The sequence below is a fragment of the Bos grunniens genome, chromosome 4 (genome assembly GCF_055505025.1).
Source record: "Bos grunniens cultivar Pamir isolate PY7600 chromosome 4, Bosgru_T2T1.0, whole genome shotgun sequence".
Lineage (NCBI taxonomy): Eukaryota > Metazoa > Chordata > Mammalia > Artiodactyla > Bovidae > Bos > Bos grunniens.
Window position 1 is genome coordinate 95,569,907 of NC_141168.1, and position 17,017 is coordinate 95,586,923.

General features: G+C 37.5%; 1 protein-coding gene across 29 annotated transcripts in view; it reads left to right on the forward strand.

The window, feature by feature from the left end:
• The window catches only part of CRPPA (CDP-L-ribitol pyrophosphorylase A), a 388,463-nt gene that overhangs the window by 193,928 nt on the left and 177,518 nt on the right, over window positions 1-17,017 (forward strand). For 23 of the 29 annotated variants that reach the window (XR_015162880.1, XR_015162881.1, XR_015162886.1 and 20 more), the window contains 2 exons: window positions 12,305-12,379; window positions 12,837-12,929. Coding sequence is in view for 22 of the 29 variants with exons in the window: in XM_086397547.1 (XP_086253673.1) it covers window positions 12,305-12,379; window positions 12,837-12,929 (168 nt within the window). In the remaining 7 variants the exon portion in view is untranslated. Of the gene's footprint in view, window positions 1-1,107; window positions 1,337-7,528; window positions 7,646-12,304; window positions 12,380-12,836; window positions 12,930-14,893; window positions 16,130-17,017 lie in introns of those variants that run through there. The other 6 variants (XR_015162884.1, XM_086397559.1, XM_086397565.1 and 3 more) reach the window with 3 other exon arrangements.

Sequence of the window (17,017 nt, forward strand, 5' to 3'; positions counted from 1 at the left end):
GCTAAATTGGAATATCCCTCATGTTCTTGTCCTAGATCTTATTTTATGTATCTCCAAAGGAAAAAATTTTTTAAGTAAGTCATTTTTTTTGAGTTCAGAATTCACTCATATTTGCTGAAGTTAAGATACATAGTTGCCTTATTTCATTATCTGTCAAGTCAGAAACTAGGCAGGATCTGAGGATTATAATCATTTTGTATGCTAACACACATGTCAATGTTGTAAATATTGGCAAAAGACATGAAACTCCAGAGTCAGTGAAAAGAGTTTGTTAGGACTATAGCAGTAAGGAGAATAACAGAGCAGCACTGATTTTCTGAATTGCAATTCCTCCAGGGAAATGTCAGTAGAGATGGATGTTGTTAGGCAGTGGAGCACGTTAAAAAGAATCTTCTTATTGAGAAGCACTGCTGTTAAACTGGGACTGCTGGCAAACCAGCCCATCCTCCTCTTACAAGAGAGACGTTGTCTGTATTACTCTAGAATGCCAAGCAGATCTTCTCTGTAGAGAGAGATGTCTCTACTTTCTAGAACACAAGCAAATTTGCTCCAATAAGGTTTTGCCTGTTTTTGAAAGTCTGCCTGCTATATGAACATCCTTGAAAAGTCAATTTGGTGTATACTAGCTATTCATGCCTTTAAAAATGTTTGGATACAGGAGAGACCCCTGAAAAATAATCTCCCTGTAACGTCTAGAAGATGAAACTTCTTGAACAAACTAAGTGTTACACAGTGCAAGCTGTTTTCTTCTCTATTTTACTATGGCAGTATTTTGTTTCTGTCTTTTTTAAAAATTAATGTTCTTTCTGAAATATCTACTCAAAAACTTTAAACAAAAATAAAATTTTTGAAATTTATGAGCCACGTAATTTCTATAGCATAGCCAAGACCTCAAACCTTTACTTCTCTTTCTCAAATACTTCTCTTTCTCAAATACCTTGTCAAAATTAGGTAGAATTAAAGCTGAGATCTACTGAAGAGACAATGCTTTTTGAGTTACAGAGTTTCCGGTTTTATTACGGAACAAGCATTGTATTTTAGACTTATTATTTCCTTCATTCAACTAACTTTGTGTTTCTTTTATTAATCTTTTCCTGGTTCCTTTAGGTGCAAAGTTAGATTGTTTATTTGAGGTTGTTCTTGCTTTTTGAAGTAGGCCTGCATTACTGTAAGTATCTCTCCTAAAACCACTTTCATTGTATCCCTTAGACTTTGGAATGTTGTCTTTCTATTTTAATTTGTTTTAGATTAATTTTTGATTTCTTCTTTGATTTTTTTCATTGACCCACTGATTGATTAGTAGCTTTTGGTTTAGGCTTCACATTTTGTGGTTTCCCCCCCACCCCAGTTTTATTCTTGTAATTGATTTATAGTTTTATGCTGTTTGGGTCAGAAAAGAATTAGTTTTTAATTTATTGAGACTTGTTTTGTGATCTAATGTGTGATCTATCCTGGGGAATGTTCCATGTGTACTTACAAAGAATGTGTATTCTTCTGTTTGGGTGGTTGAAGGTCTGTACATACCTATTTAAGTTTATATGGTCTATTGTGTCTTTATGGCTAATATTTCCTTACTGATATTCTCTCTGATCTAAATATTGGTGTAAGTGGAGTGTTAAAGTTTATTATCATATTATTGTTGGTATCTTCCTGTATATGTGTTAATATTTGCTTTATGTACTTAGGTGGCCCTTTGTTGGATGCATAGATATTTACAAGTGTTATATTCTCTTGCTGGATTGATCCCTTTATCTTTATATAATGATCTTCTTTTTCTCTTGTTACATTTTTTGTTTTAAAAAATGTACAGTTTGTTACATAGTTTGTTTGATATGAGTATTGCTACTTTGTGTGTATCTGTGTGTGTCTTTAGATATGAAATAAGTCACTTGAAGGTGACCTGTAGATAAGTTTGGTTTTTCTTTAATCCTTTCAGCCGCCCTGTGTCTTGTGATTGTAGCATTTAGTCCATTTAGATTGAAATGAGTGTTGATTAGGTATACAATTACTGTCATTTTGTTGTTTTCTGATTGGGCTGTAGTTCTTTCTCTCTTTCTTCTCCTGTTCTTTTCCCTTGTTATTTGATGCCTCTGTTTAGCATTATGTTTGGATTCCTTTCTGTTTATTTTTTGTGTATCTGTTAGAGGTTTTTGGCCTGTGGTTACATGGTGGTTTAGGTGGTTTAGTTGCTAAGTCGTGTTTGACTCTTGTGACTCCATGTACTGTAGCCCACCAGGCTGCCCTGTCCATGGGACTTACTAGGCAAGAACGCTGGAATGGGTTGCCATTTCTTTTTCCAGGGGATCTTCCCAACCCAGGGATTGAACCTGGGTCTTGGCATTGCAGGTTGATTCTTTACTGACTGAGCCACCAGGGAAGCCCATCAGGCTCATGGTGGTTACCATGAAATTCATATATGACAAACTATGTATGTAGTAGTCTATTTAAGTTGATGGTGGCTTAAGTCCAAATTCATTCTAGCACAGCATTTTATTCTTACCCGTGTTTTATGTTTTTGATGCCATACTTTATATTTTTTTACTTTGGGTATCACTTAAATATTTTAGAAACAGATGATTTTTACTACTTTTTTTTTTAATTCTATTTTCATTTTAAACTTTACATAATTGTATTAGTTTTGCCAAATATCAAAATGAATCCACCACAGGTATACATGTGTTCCCCATCCTGAACCCTCCTCCCTCCTCCCTCCCCATATCATCCCTCTGGGTCATCCCAGTGCACTAGCCCCAAGCATCCAGTATCGTGCATCGAACCTGGACTGGCATCTCGTTTCATACATGATATTTTACATGTTTCAATGCCATTCTCCCAAATCTCCCCACCCTCTCCCTCTCCCTCTCCCATAGAGTCCATAAGACTGTTCTATACATCAGTGTCTCTTTTGCTGTCTCGTACACAGGGTTATTGTTACCCTCTTTCTAAATTCCATATATATGTGTTAGTATACTGTATTGGTGTTTTTCCTTCTGGCTTACTTCACTCTGTATAATAGGCTCCAGTTTCATCCACCTCATTAGAACTGATTCAAATGTATTCTTTTTAATGGCTGAGTAATACTCCATTGAGTATATGTACCATAGCTTTCTTATCCATTCATCTGATGATGGACATCTAGGTTGCTTCCATGTCCTGGCTATTATAAACAGTGCTGCGATGAACATTGGGGTACATGTGTCTCTTTCCCTTCTGGTTTCCTCAGTGTGTATGCCCAGCAGTGGGATTGCTGGATCATAAGGCAGTTCTGTTTCCAGTTTTTTAAGGAATCTCCACACTGTTCTCCATAGTGGCTGTACTAGTTTGCGTTCCCACCAACAGTATACGAGGGTTCCCTTTTCTCCACACCCTCTCCAGCATTTATTATTTATAGACTTTTGGATTGCAGCCATTCTGACTGGTGTGAAATGGTACCTCATAGTGGTTTTGATTTGCATTTCTCTGATAATGAGTGATGTTGAGCATCTTTTCATGTGTTTGTTAGCCATCTGTATGTCTTCTTTGGAGAAATGTCTATTTAGTTCTTTGGCCCATTTTTTGATTGGGTCATTTATTTTTCTGGTGTTGAGCTGTAGGAGTTGCTTGTATATTTTTGAGATTAGTTGTTTGTCAGTTGCTTCATTTGCTATTATTTTCTCCCATTCTGAAGGCTGCCTTTTCACCTTGCTAATAGTTTCCTTTGATGTGCAGAAGATTTTAAGGTTACTTAGGTCCCATTTGTTTATTTTTGCTTTTATTTCCAATATTCTGGGAGGTGGGTCATAGAGGATCCTGCTGTGATGTATGTCAGAGAGTGTTTTGCCTATGTTCTCCTCTAGGGGTTTTATAGTTTCTGGTCTTACGTTTAGATCTTTAATCCATTTTGAGTTTATTTTTGTGTATGGTGTTAGAAAGTGTTCTAGTTTCATTCTTTTACAAGTGGTTGACCAGATTTCCCAGCACCACTTGTTAAAGAGATTGTCTTTTCTCCATTGTATATTCTTGCCTCCTTTGTCAAAGATAAGGTGTCCATATGTGTGTGGATTTATCTCTGGGCTTTCTATTTTGTTCCATTGATCTATATTTCTGTCTTTGTGCCACTACCATACTGTCTTGATAACTGTGGCTTTGTAGTAGAGCCTGAAGTCAGGTAAGTTGATTCCTCCAGTTCCATTCTTCTTTCTGAGAATCGCTTTGGCTATTCGAGGTTTTTTGTATTTCCATACAAATTGTGCAATTATTTGTTCTAGCTCTGTGAAGAATACTGTTGGTAGCTTGATAGGGATTGCATTGAATCTATAAATTGCTTTGGGTAGTATACTCATTTTCACTATATTGATTCTTCCAATCCATGAACATGGTATATTTCTCCATCTATTAGTGTCCTCTTTGATTTCTTTCACCAGTGTTTTATAGTTTTCTATATATAGGTCTTTAGTTTCTTTAGGTAGATATATTCCTAAGTATTTTATTCTTTCCCTTGCAATGGTGAATGGAATTGTTTCCTTAATTCTCTTTCTGTTTTCTCATTATTAGTGTATAGGAATGCAAGGGATTTCTGTGTGTTGATTTTATATCCTGCAACTTTACTATAGTCATTGATTAGTTCTAGTAATTTTCTGGTGGAGTCTTTAGGGTTTTCTATGTAGAGGATCATGTCATCTGCAAATAGTGAGAGTTTTGCTTCTTCTTTTCCAATTTGGATTCCTTTTATTTCTTTTTCTGCTCTGATTGCTGTGGCCAAAACTTCCAAAACTATGTTGAATAGTAATGGTGAAAGTGGGCACCCTTGTCTTGTTCCTGACTTTAGAGGAAATGCTTTCAATTTTTCACCATTGAGGATAATGTTTGCTGTGGGTTTGTCATATATAGCTTTTATTATGTTGAGGTATGTTCCTTCTATTCCTGCTTTCTGGAGAGTTTTAATCATAAATGGGTGTTGAATTTTGTCAAAGGCTTTCTCTGCATCTATTGAGATAATCATATGGCTTTTATTTTTCAATTTGTTAATGTGGTGTATTACATTGATTGATTTGCGGATATTGAAGAATCCTTGCATCCCTGGGATAAAGCCCACTTGGTCATGGTGTATGATCTTTTTAATGTGTTGTTGGATTCTGATTGCTAGAATTTTGTTAAGGATTTTTGCATCTATGTTCATCAGTGATATTGGCCTGTAGTTTTCTTTTTTTGTGGCCTCTTTGTCAGGTTTTGGTATTAGGGTGATGGTGGCCTCATAGTATGAGTTTGGAAGTTTACCTTCCTCTGCAATGTTCTGGAAGAGTTTGAGCAGGATAGGTGTTAGCTCTTCTCTAAATTTTTGGTAGAATTCAGCTGTGAAGCCGTCTGGACCTGGGCTTTTGTTTGCTGGAAGATTTTTGATTACAGTTTCAATTTCCGTGCTTGTGATGGGTCTGTTAAGATTTTCTATTTCTTCCTGGTCGAGTTTTGGAAAGTTGTACTTTTCTAAGAATTTGTCCATTTCTTCCACGTTGTCCATTTTATTGGCATATAATTGTTGATAGTAGTCTCTTATGATCCTTTGTATTTCTGTGTTGTCTGTTGTGATCCATCCATTTTCATTTCTAATTTTATTGATTTGATTTTTCTCCCATTGTTTCTTGATGAGTCTGGCTAATGGTTTGTCAAATTTATTTATCCTTTCAAAGAACCAGCTTTTGGTTTTGTTGATTTTTGCTATGGTCTCTTTTGTTTCTTTTGCATTTATTTCTGCTCTAATTTTTAAGATTTCTTTCCTTCTACTAACCCTGGGGTTCTTCATTTCTTCCTTTTCTAGTTGCTTTAGGTGTAGAGTTAGGTTATTTATTTGACTTTTTTCTTGTTTCTTGAGGTGTGCCTGTATTGCTATGAACTTTCCCCTTAGGACTGCTTTTACTGTGTCCCACAGGTTTTGGGTTGTTGTGTTTTCATTTTCATTCGTTTCTATGCAAATTTTGATTTCTTTTTTGATTTCTTCTGTGACTTGTTGGTTATTCAGCAGCGTGTTGTTCAGCCTCCATATGTTGGAATTTATAATACTTTTTCTCCTGTAATTGAGATCTAATCTTACTGCATTGTGGTCAGAAAAGATGCTTGGAATGATTTCTATTTTTTTGAATTTACCAAGGCTAGCTTTATGGCCCAGGATGTGATCTATCCTGGAGAAGGTTCCATGTGCACTTGAAAAAAAGGTGAAATTCATTGTTTTGGGATGAAATGTCCTATATATATCCATTAGGTCTAACTGGTCTATTGTATCGTTTAACGTTTGTGTTTCCTTGTTAATTTTCTGTTTAGTTGATCTATCCATAGGTGTGAGTGGGGTATTAAAGTCTCCCACTATTATTGTGTTATTGTTAATTTCTCCTTTCATACTTGTTAGCATTTGTCTTACATACTGCAGTGCTCCCGTGTTGGGTGCATATATATTTATAATTGTTATATCTTCTTCTTGGATTGATCCTTTGATCATTATGTAGTGACCTTCTTTGTCTCTTTTCACAGCCTTTGTTTTAAAGTCTATTTTATCTGATGTGAGTATTGCTACTCCTGCTTTCTTTTGGTCCCTATTTGCATGGAAAATCTTTTTCCAGCCCTTCACTTTCAGTCTGTATGTGTCCCCTGTTTTGAGGTGGGTCTCTTGTAGACAACGTATGTAGGGGTCTTGTTTTTGTATCCATTCAGCCAGTCTTTGTCTTTTGGTTGGGGCATTCAACCCATTTACGTTTAAGGTAATTACTGATAAGTATGATCCCGTTGACATTTACTTTATTGTTTTGGGTTTAAATTTGTACACCGTTTTTGTGTTTCCTGTCTAGAGAATATCCTTTAGTATTTGTTGGAGAGCTGGTTTGGTGGTGCAGAATTCTCTCAGCTTTTGCTAGTCTGAAAAGCTTTTGATTTCTCCTTCATACTTGAATGAAATCCTTGCTGGGTAAAATAATCTGGCCTGTAGGTTATTTTCTTTTATCATTTTAAGTATGTCTTGCCATTCCCTCCTGGCTTGAAGAGTTTCTATTGAAAGATCAGCTGTTATCCTTATGGGAATCCCCTTGTGTATTATTTGTTGTTTTTCCCTTGCTGCTTTTAATATCTGTTCTTTGTGTTTGATCTTTGTTAATTTGATTAATATGTGTCTTGGGGTGTTTCACCTTGGGTTTATCCTGTTTGGGACTCTCTGGGTTTCTTGGACTTGGGTGAGTATTTCCTTCCCCATTTTAGGGAAGTTTTCAACTATTAGCTACTCAAGTATTTTCTCATGGTCTTTATTTTTGTCTTCTTCTTCTGGAATCCCTATGATTCGAATGTTGTAGCGTTTAATATTGTCCTGGAGGTCTCTGAGATTGTCCTCATTTCTTTTAATTCGTTTTTCTTTTATCCTCTCTGATTCATTTATTTCTACCATTCTATCTTCTAATTCACTAATCCTATCTTCTGCCTCTGTTATTCTACTATTTGTTGCCTCCAGAGTGTTTTTAATTTCATTTATTGCATTATTCATTATATATTGACTCTTTTTTATTTCTTCTAGGTCCTTGTTAAACCTTTCTTGCATCTTCCCAATCCTTGTCTCCAGGCTATTTATCTGTGATTCCATTTTAATTTCAAGATTTTGGATCAATTTCACTATCATTATTTGGAATTCTTTATCAGGTAGATTCCCTATCTCTTCCTCTTTGGTTTGGTTTGGTGGGCATTTATCCTGTTCCTTTATCTGCTGGGTATTCCTCTGTCTGTTCATCTTGTTTAAATTGCTGAATTTGGGATGTCCTTTCTGTATTCTGGCAGTTTGTGGAGTTCTCTTTATTGTGACTTTTCCTCGCTGTGTGTGGGTTTGTACCGGTGGCTTGTCAAGGTTTCCTGGTTAGGGAAGCTTGTGTCGGTGTTCTGGTGGGTGGAGCTGTATTTCTTCTCTCTGGAGTGCAATGAAATGTCCAGTAATGAGTTATGAGATGTCTATGGTTTTGGGGTGACTTTGGGCAGCTTGTATCTTGAAGCTCAGGGCTGTATTCCTTTGTTGCTGGAGAGTTTGCTTGGTATGTCTTGCCCTGGAACTTGTTGGACCTTGTGTGGTGCTTGGTTTCAGTGTCGGTATGGAGGCATTTGATGAGCTCCTGTCAATTAATGTTCCTTGGAGTCAGGAGTTCCCTGGAGTCAGGGTTTGGACTTAAGCCTCCTGCTTCCAGTTATCAGTCTTATTTTTACAGTAGTTTCAAAACTTGTCCTTCTATACAGCACCATTGATAAAACATCTACGTTAAAGATGAAAAGGTTCTCTACTGTGAGGGTCACTCAGAGAGGTTCACAGCATTACATGGAGAAGAGAAGAGGGAGGAGGGAGTTAGAGGTGACCCAAATGAGATGAGGTGGAATCAATAGTGGAGAGAGTGGGGTAGCCAGTAGTCACTTCCTTATGTGCACTCCACAACTGGACCACTCAGAGATGTTCACGGAGTTATACGGAGAAGAGAAGGAGGAGGAAGGAGGCAGAGGTGGCCAGAAGGATAAAAGGGGGGAATGAAAAGGAGGGAGACAGATCCAGCCAGTAATCAGTTCCCTAAGTGTTCTCCACCGTCTGGAACACACAGAAACTCACAGAGTTGGGTAGAGTAGAGAGGGGTTAGGGAGGAGACACAGGCGACCTGGTGGAGCAAAAGGAGAGTCCAAAGGGAGAGAGAGCAGTCAAGCCAGTAATCTCGCTCCCTAGTGAAAAATGGGTCCTGACGATTGGGTTCTTAAAGGTACAAAATTGGTACCAAATACATAAAAGCAATAATTAAAAATCTAGAGTAGAGTTTGGAATTTCAAAAATATGATGTTAAAGAAAAGAAGAAGGAAAAGAGAGAAAAAACAAACAAAGAAAAACAAACAAGGTCACGAAAATTATAAAGAAAATACAGGTACAAAATTGATAACTAATACCAAAAAGCAAAAATTAAAAATCTAGAGTAGAGTTTGGAATTTCAAAAATACAATGTTAAAAAAAAGGAAGAAGAGACATAAAGAGAGAAAACAAACAATCAAACAAAAACAAACAATGTCGCAAAAATTATAAAGAAAATACAGGTACAAAATTAATATCAAATACCAAAAAGCATAAATTAAAAATCTAGAGTAGAGTTTGGAATTTCAGATATACAATGTTATATAAAAGAAGAAGAGAAAGAAACAGAAAAAAAAAAAGTCACAGAAATTATAAAAAAAACCTATATGTACAAAATTGATAACATATACCAAAAAGCTAAAATTAAAAAACTAGAGTAGAGTTTGGAATTTCAAAAATACGATGTTAAGGAAAAGAAGAAAAGAAAAAAAAAAAAAAAACAAGGTCAAAAATTATAAAATATATATATGAAGTTTGCTGAAGAAGAAAAGAATAGGGTCTTTTTTTTTTTTTGCAAAGTAATAGGTTATAAAAGTGAAAATTAAAGGAACAATAGAGGACTTAAAAATTTTTTTTTAATTTAAAAAAAAAAAGAAAGAATGATCGTAAAAATAGTGAAAATATATCTAGGACTTTCTCTGGTTTTGTTGTGAGTATTGTGGGTTCAGTTCATTTTTGGCTAGTTCCTTGGTCCAACTTATATTTCTCAAGATCTATAGGCCCCTTCCTATGTAGTCCGTAGTAACCACGGGGTTTTAATCTATTGCCTGTAGCTTCCAAGGCATTTCCCTCTGTTATAACTTCTGTTTGCTGGTCTCTTCAGTGTCTGGTTACCGCCCTGACACAAAGGGGACGGTGGGGGAAACTTTTTTTTTTAGGCTCACTTGTTCAGTCGCGCTGTGGGGAGGGAGAGAGGGATGCTGCAAACAAATAACACTGGCGTGAGCTCGCAGTGCCTCAGCCACCCTGGGTCTGCCCCCGCTCACGGCGCGTGTAGCCTCCCTGCCCACACTGCTCAGACTCTAGGTTGTTCTGCCGGGAACAATCCGAGGCCGGCCCTGGGCTGCATGCACCTCCCAGGTCCAAGCCACTCAGGTTCAGGCACTCGGGTAGTCCTCAGAGGCGCGGACTCAGTTGGGCCTGCGTTTTGTGCTCTTCCCAGGTCCGAGCAGCTCAGGTGATGAGGTGTTTGGCGAGCGCGCGATTGCTGCGACTTATCGCCTCCCCGCCACTCGGTTATCTGGGTGTAAAACCGGCGCACCTTCTCAGGCAGATGTTGACCGTCCAGACCCCCAAGAAGTTTTAGTTAGCAAAGAAGCCTGCTTACAGTTTTATAGATAATGTCTCTCTGGGGCTGCGATTGTCCCCTTCTGGCTCTGGCTGCCTGTCACCGGAGGGGGAAGGTCTGCAGCCAGCTATCTCTGTTCAGTCCTTTGTTCCGTGCGCGGGCCTGGCGGTGTCTTAGGTATGGGCTGGCTTTTGGCGTGGTAGATATCCCACAGTCTGGTTTGCTAGCCCAAATTATTTCGCTCAGATAGTGCTCAGGGTATTCAGGCCAGATTCTTACTCTGAGCGATGTAGCCCACGCCGTGCCTCCCTGCCCAGCCCCCGCTTGCTAATGGCTGTGCAGGTGTCTGCGCTGCTTCTCCGTTGGGGGAGTTACCGTAGGGTTCGCAGTCTGCGGGTTTTAATTGTTTCTTTATTTTTTCTCCCTGTTATGTTGCCCTCTGTGCTTCCAAAGCTCGGCACAGATTCGGCAGTGAGAAGGTTTCCTGGTGTTTGGAAACTTCTCTCTTTTTAAGACTCCCTTCCCGGGACGGAGCTCCGTCCCTCCCTCTTTTGTCTCTTTTTTTGTCTTTTATATTTTTTCCTACCTCCTTTCGAAGAGTTGGGTTGCTTTTCTGGGTGCCTGATGTCCTCTGCCGGCATTCAGAAGTTGTTTTGTGGAATTTACTCGACGTTTAAATGCTCTTTTGATGAATTTGTGGGGGAGAAAGCATTCTCCCCGTCCTACTCCTCCGCCATCTTGGCTCCTCCCCACTACTTTTGTTTTTTAATCTTCATACTACGTATATAGGTGGTTGATCTACTACCTTTACTATATATTTGCCTCGTAGTGGATTTTTCCTTCACAAATTTCTGATTTCTAGCTATGGCATTTTACATTTAAAGAATTCCCTCTAACATTTCTTGTAAGGCCAGTTTTATGGTGACAGACTGTTTTAGCTTTTGCTTGTGGAAAACTCGAGTATCTCTCTTTCATTTTTGAATCATAATCTTGCCAGGTAGAGTATTCTTCGTTGTAAGTTTTCTCCTTTCTGTACTTTGAATATGTCATGCTAGTTGCTTCTGGGGCTATAAATTTCAGCTGAAAAAAATAGTTGATAGTCTTATGGAGCTTTTCTTGTATATAACTAATTGATTTTTCTCTTGCTGGTTTTAAGATTGTCTCTTTATCTTTGAATTGTGACATTTTAATTATAATGTGTCCCTACTGGTATACATCTCTTTGGATTCATTTTGTTTTGTAGTTTCTATACTTCCTGGACATGGATGTCTATTTTCTTCCCCAGATTTAGGAAGTTTTCATATGTTGTTTTTTCAAGCCAGATATGATAGCAGCTCTTCTTCCTGGTGCAGACCCCTCTGCCCCAGGCTGGGGAATCCAGTGTGGGGCTCAGACTCCAAGCTCCTCCGGCGGGACCTTCACGTTTGCAGTATTCCTCCTGCATATGGAGTGAGGCACCAGGAGTGGGGGTTCTGACCAGACTGACCCTCTGCCTGTCCCCACCTGTCTTGATGCAGCCTTTTCTTTATATCCTTGGTTGTAGAAAGTCTGTTCTGCTAATGTTCAACTCATTCTCAAAGATAATTATTCTATATATATCTGTAGTTTTGGTGTTTTCATGGGAGGGGTGAGCTCAGGGTCTTCCTATTCTGACCCTCAGAATAAGCCCTCTTATGATATAATTTCTTGTTGCTTTCCCTGTTTCTAGTCATTCCATATTTAGTGAAATCTCTTCTTTGTAACTGTAGTATTTAACATGCTTCCAGAATCTTTTAACAAATCTCATCTAACCAACTTTTAAATTTTATTCAGTTATTTTCTGCAGTATATTTTTATATAAAAAAAGCCAGATGATTTATCTAGTCCTGAATATATCTTCAGCTTTTTCTACCTCTTTTTATCTAAAACAATTTCCTATATCCTTATTTGCTACAATAATATTAACTATTTATGGACTATTTCAAATGCTTTTCTTTTTTAGCCTCAGAAACTTAAGTCAGAGTTATTTTGCTTTTATATATGGTCCTTGGCTTTATGTACCTATAGAAATTTTGTGTTCATATAGTTATCTATCTTCATGTTTGGTTTTCTGTGTAGTTTGTAAACTCTCTTCTCCTGTATGTTCTTTGTCCTAGCATGTAAAAGTCACATCTGGCCAAGATCTTCAGCAAATCATCTTAGAGCAATGCTACAATTTTGTTTGTGTGAATGTAAGTAGTCAATACAAGTGATTGAATGTACTTGAGAATTTGTGTGAATGTAATGTGGAAGAGTACTTAGTTTTCTTGATTCTTAAATATTTAAGATTTTGATAGGTGAGTTGTATTACTCAATGTTTATTTCAATATGCTATTTTTGTCTTTTGAAATAAGGAAATAACATTTTCTTACAACCTAGTTCCCATAATGAGAAGAGAGTGATATTTCTTTAGACAGTATTTTCAAGTTTCTGATAAAAATTAGATAAAAAGACAGGTTTGAATTAATGAATTCTTTAAATTTTAATAGCTATAATCTTATGGGTATCAGCATTGTTTGAAAATTTAAAATTAAGCTTGATAGATATTTTGAATGTTTAAATATTTAAAAGCTCTGCATTTTTCTCCTTGAATTAACTCTTAAATCACTTAACTTCTTTTCACTTTCTTTTATTTTTCTGGTCTTTCAGGTTATGACCTCTGATTTTGAAGAAACCCAGAGGTTACTGAATATGCTGGAAGAGAGTAATCTTTCCATTTTATATCCCGTTGTGGTTATTTCAGTAAGTTAATTAATTCACTTTTCAACTTATGCTTTTTTCTTTGAAATTGAACTTTTCTTTTTAACAAAATTTCACCCAACTTAAATCGAACTAAACCTAAATGAAGAAATTCTTCTTGGTGGATTCTTGAATGTACTTTCTCGCTCTGACTTCTCTAACTGCAGGTACTTAGTATTTCAATTATTTGGTTGAACTGACAGGTTTGAAAAACAATTTAATTCAACCTAGCAAAAATTTCATGTCTTTTCCTTCATTTGAATTGCAGAATTTATTGCTGAGTTGACCAGTTGTTTGGATAATGTGAAAGAACTTTATTGTAGTGTATCATCAGAGTGCCGTTAGAGAATAAATCCCAAAGATAAAAAAAAAATGGGGAAAAATCATATCCAATAAAATACTCTTACTTTTTTTCATCTTCTCTGTCCCATGGACAGCAAAAGTAGAATGAACAACAAATGAGAGAGAAGTCCTAGAAAAATCACCCAGGAAAGTTTGAGAGATTTTTTTCTATGAAAGACTAAAGCTCTATGTTTAGTACAGAATTTACTTTTATTGGCTTTTAAAACTGTGAGGCAGAGAAGAATTTCAGAGAGCAAAACCGAGAAGTAATAAAATCAGAGCCCAGGCCTGAGGAACCAGCTGATAAGAATCTGCAGTCAGCAGCATTGCTGAGGGAAGGGATTCCAAACATGAAGTTCTCGAAACAATTGCTTAGCAGTTGCTGAATTCTAATGCTCAGGCCTGTCCCATAGTGTGGAAATTTACCTTTTGTTAGATGAGATTATTAATACAGAATAAAGAAAATTTGCACTAAAAATAAGTAGCTGTCAACAAAGCCGTGCATGTAGAATTGAATTAGCAGTTGGGGGAAGTTTGATTATTTCATGGGCCTGTTGTATTTGACTTCATGCCCTAAAGGTGAGTTCCACAATTGCTGCTGACTGTGGAAATCCAAATTCCTCATGTGACTGATTTTAACAGAAATATGGATGTTTTCATTGAGATTTTTAGGAACATCAGGAAGTGTTCCCAGTGCTGGAGGTCTCTAAGGCTCTATAGGATGGAGATAAAGTCAAAGTTCTGTTTGGCTCCCTGTTCGTCTCTCCATGTTCACTTGCTTAGAAATTTCATTCATATCAACTCTTTGGCCAGCTCTTTTGTGATCCCATGGATTGTAGCCCACCATGCTCCTTTGTCCATGGAATTTTCTAGATAAAACTACTGGAGTGGATTGGCATTTCCTCCTCCAGGGGATCTTCCTGACCCAAGGATCAAAACTGCATCTTCTGTGTCTTCTGCCTTGGAAAGCAGATTCTTTACTTCTGAGCCACTGGGAAGCCTCATTTGTATCATGTACCCAGATACTCTTCTAAAGAGGCAGAATGGTACTGTAGAGAGAGGAAAGACTTGAATTCAGAATACCTTGTTTCTTTGGTCAAGTGACTTCACTTTTTTGAGACTTGCTTTCCTCCTTTTAGAAATGAGGCTACTATAGCCCTACTTTATTGTCAGGGTTAAAATGATTAAATATAGTTCATGTTACAGTCTTGGGCCTTTGGCAGCCATGCAGTGTTAGTTTCATTTAATAGCCTAGCTCCTGCTCTTTCCAGTTTGGATGAGATGAATCAAAGCTCACTGCTGCTGCTCTAATCTGATTCCTGAGCTTCAGTTCTACATTGTTCAGCATTTTATTAGGTACTTCCATTTGAGTACTTGACTGTCCTCTCACAGCTAGCGTATCAGATCTATCACAAAACACATTCCCCATCAATTGACTTCTCTTAGCAGCAGTACAATTGTGCCAGTTGCCCAGGTGGGAATCTGTGTCATCACTGAATTTTCCTCTCCTCCTTTCCTCTGCCTCTCTTAATCAAATACACACACATTTCTCTCTTTCTCTCTCTCTCTCTCAAAGTTTTTAAATTGTTAATTCTTATAGTTTATTGCTTTTCTTTTTTTCATAGCTATTTGTAAGGCCTCCTCAGACAACCATTTTGCCTTTTTGCATTTCTTTTTCTTGGGAATGGTCTTGATCCCTGCCTCCTGTACAATGTCACGATGGGCATCTGGCCCCATCACTTCATGGCAACTAGATGGGGAAGCAATGAAAAGAGTGACAGACTTTATTTTTTGGGCTCCAAAATCACTGCAGATGGTGACTGCAGCCAGGAAATTAAAAGACGATTACTCCTTGGAAGAAAAGTTATAACCAACATAGATAGCATATTAAAAAGAAGAGACATTACTTTGTCAACAAAGGTCTGTCTAGACAAAGGTATGGTTTTTCCAGGAGTCACGTATGGATGTGAGAGTTGGACTATAAAGAAAGCTGAGCGCAGAAGAATTGATGCTTTTGAACTGTGGTGTCGGAGAAGACTCTTGAGAGTCCCTTGGACTTCAAGGAGATCCAACCAGTCCATCCTAAAGGAGATCAGTCCTGGGTGTTCATTGGAAGGACTGATGCTGAAGCTGAAACTCCGATACTTTGGCCACCTGATGCAAAGAACTGACATTTGAAAAGACCCTGATGCTGGGAAAGATTGAAGGCAGAAGGGGACAACAGAGGATGAGATGGTTGGCGTCACCAACTCAAAGAACATGAGTTTGAGTGAACTCCAGGAGTTGGTAATGGACAGGAAGGCCTGGCATGCTGCGGTCCATGGTGTTGCAAAGAGTCGGACATGACTAAGCCACTCAACTGAACTGGCAGTTTATTGCAACAATTGTATCTCAATCTAAGTCCTATGTATTACTTCCATACATACTTGAATTCAGTTTTCTGTTGATCTCTGTAAAGTTCCATTTCATCCTAGTAAATGCTAGGTATTTTTGGCTACCTAGCATTCTTTATCAAGCTAAGGGAAAAGATGGACAGTCTTCTACTTAGGAAGGAAACATCTACAAGAACTAGCTTTATTTTTATTTATTTTTTATTTAAGTTGCATTTTCTGGTGTTTTCTTTATTCAGGTTTTCACACTGGTTTCTTAGACATAAACTCTGTTCCAGGATCAAGTGTGGAGAGAGTATGTGAAATGCTGTAAGTTCAGTCACAGTTGCTGGGTTTTGCATTTAATTCTTAGACGAGGCAAAAAGTTCCAACATGGTTAAAGGAATTCATGCATTGTACACCATGAAGTATGAGACCTACCTTAAAATTTTTTTCTGAACTATTCTATATAAATGTTATTTACAAATCAAACACAGAAATCAGTGCTTTGTCCAGGCAATGTTTTCTTTTCTTTTTTTTTTTTTAATTTAATTTTATTTTTAAACTTTACAATATTGTATTAGTTTTGCCAAATATCGAAATGAATCTGCCACAGGTATACACTTGTTCCCCATCCTGAACCCTCCTCCCACCTCCCTCCCCATACCATCCCTCTGGGTTGTCCCAGTGCACCAGCCCCAAGCATCCAGCATCGTGCATCGAACCTGGACTGGCAACTCGTTTCATACATGATATTATACATGTTTCAATGCCATTCTCCCAAATCTTCCCACCCTGAAAGCTATGGTACATATACACAATGGAGTATTACTCAGCCATTAAAAAGAACACATTTGAATCAGTTCTAATGAGGTGGATGAAACTGGAGCCTATTATACAGAGTGAAGTAAGCCAGAAAGAAAAATACCAATACAGTATACTAACCCATATATATGGAATTTAGAATGATGGTAACGATAACCCTGTGTATGAGACAGCAAAAGAGAACTAGCTTTAGGATAGTATTTTTATAAGTCAGTTTACCATAAAAATTGTACATTGTTCACTTTCACTCTATAATATTTGCTTACCCACTATTTTCCCATTGTATAGGTAGAGTCAGCATGGTGATATTAGGGTTATTATTAAACTTCATAGGAAAATGTCGTAAGAACACATCTAGAATCTGAATCCTTGGGCTGGAACAAACCACTGGAAAGGTAAAGAATGCTGCCTTCTTTGAGAGCCAAGTAAATTGTCACCAGATTTTTGAATTGTCCTGTGAATGATTGTTAAAGGCTTCATCTGTTTTCCTTCTGATGCTCCTTTGCCTCCAAATTGTCAAAAGGCCACTTCAGTTTCCCTGTGACTTAAAATTTG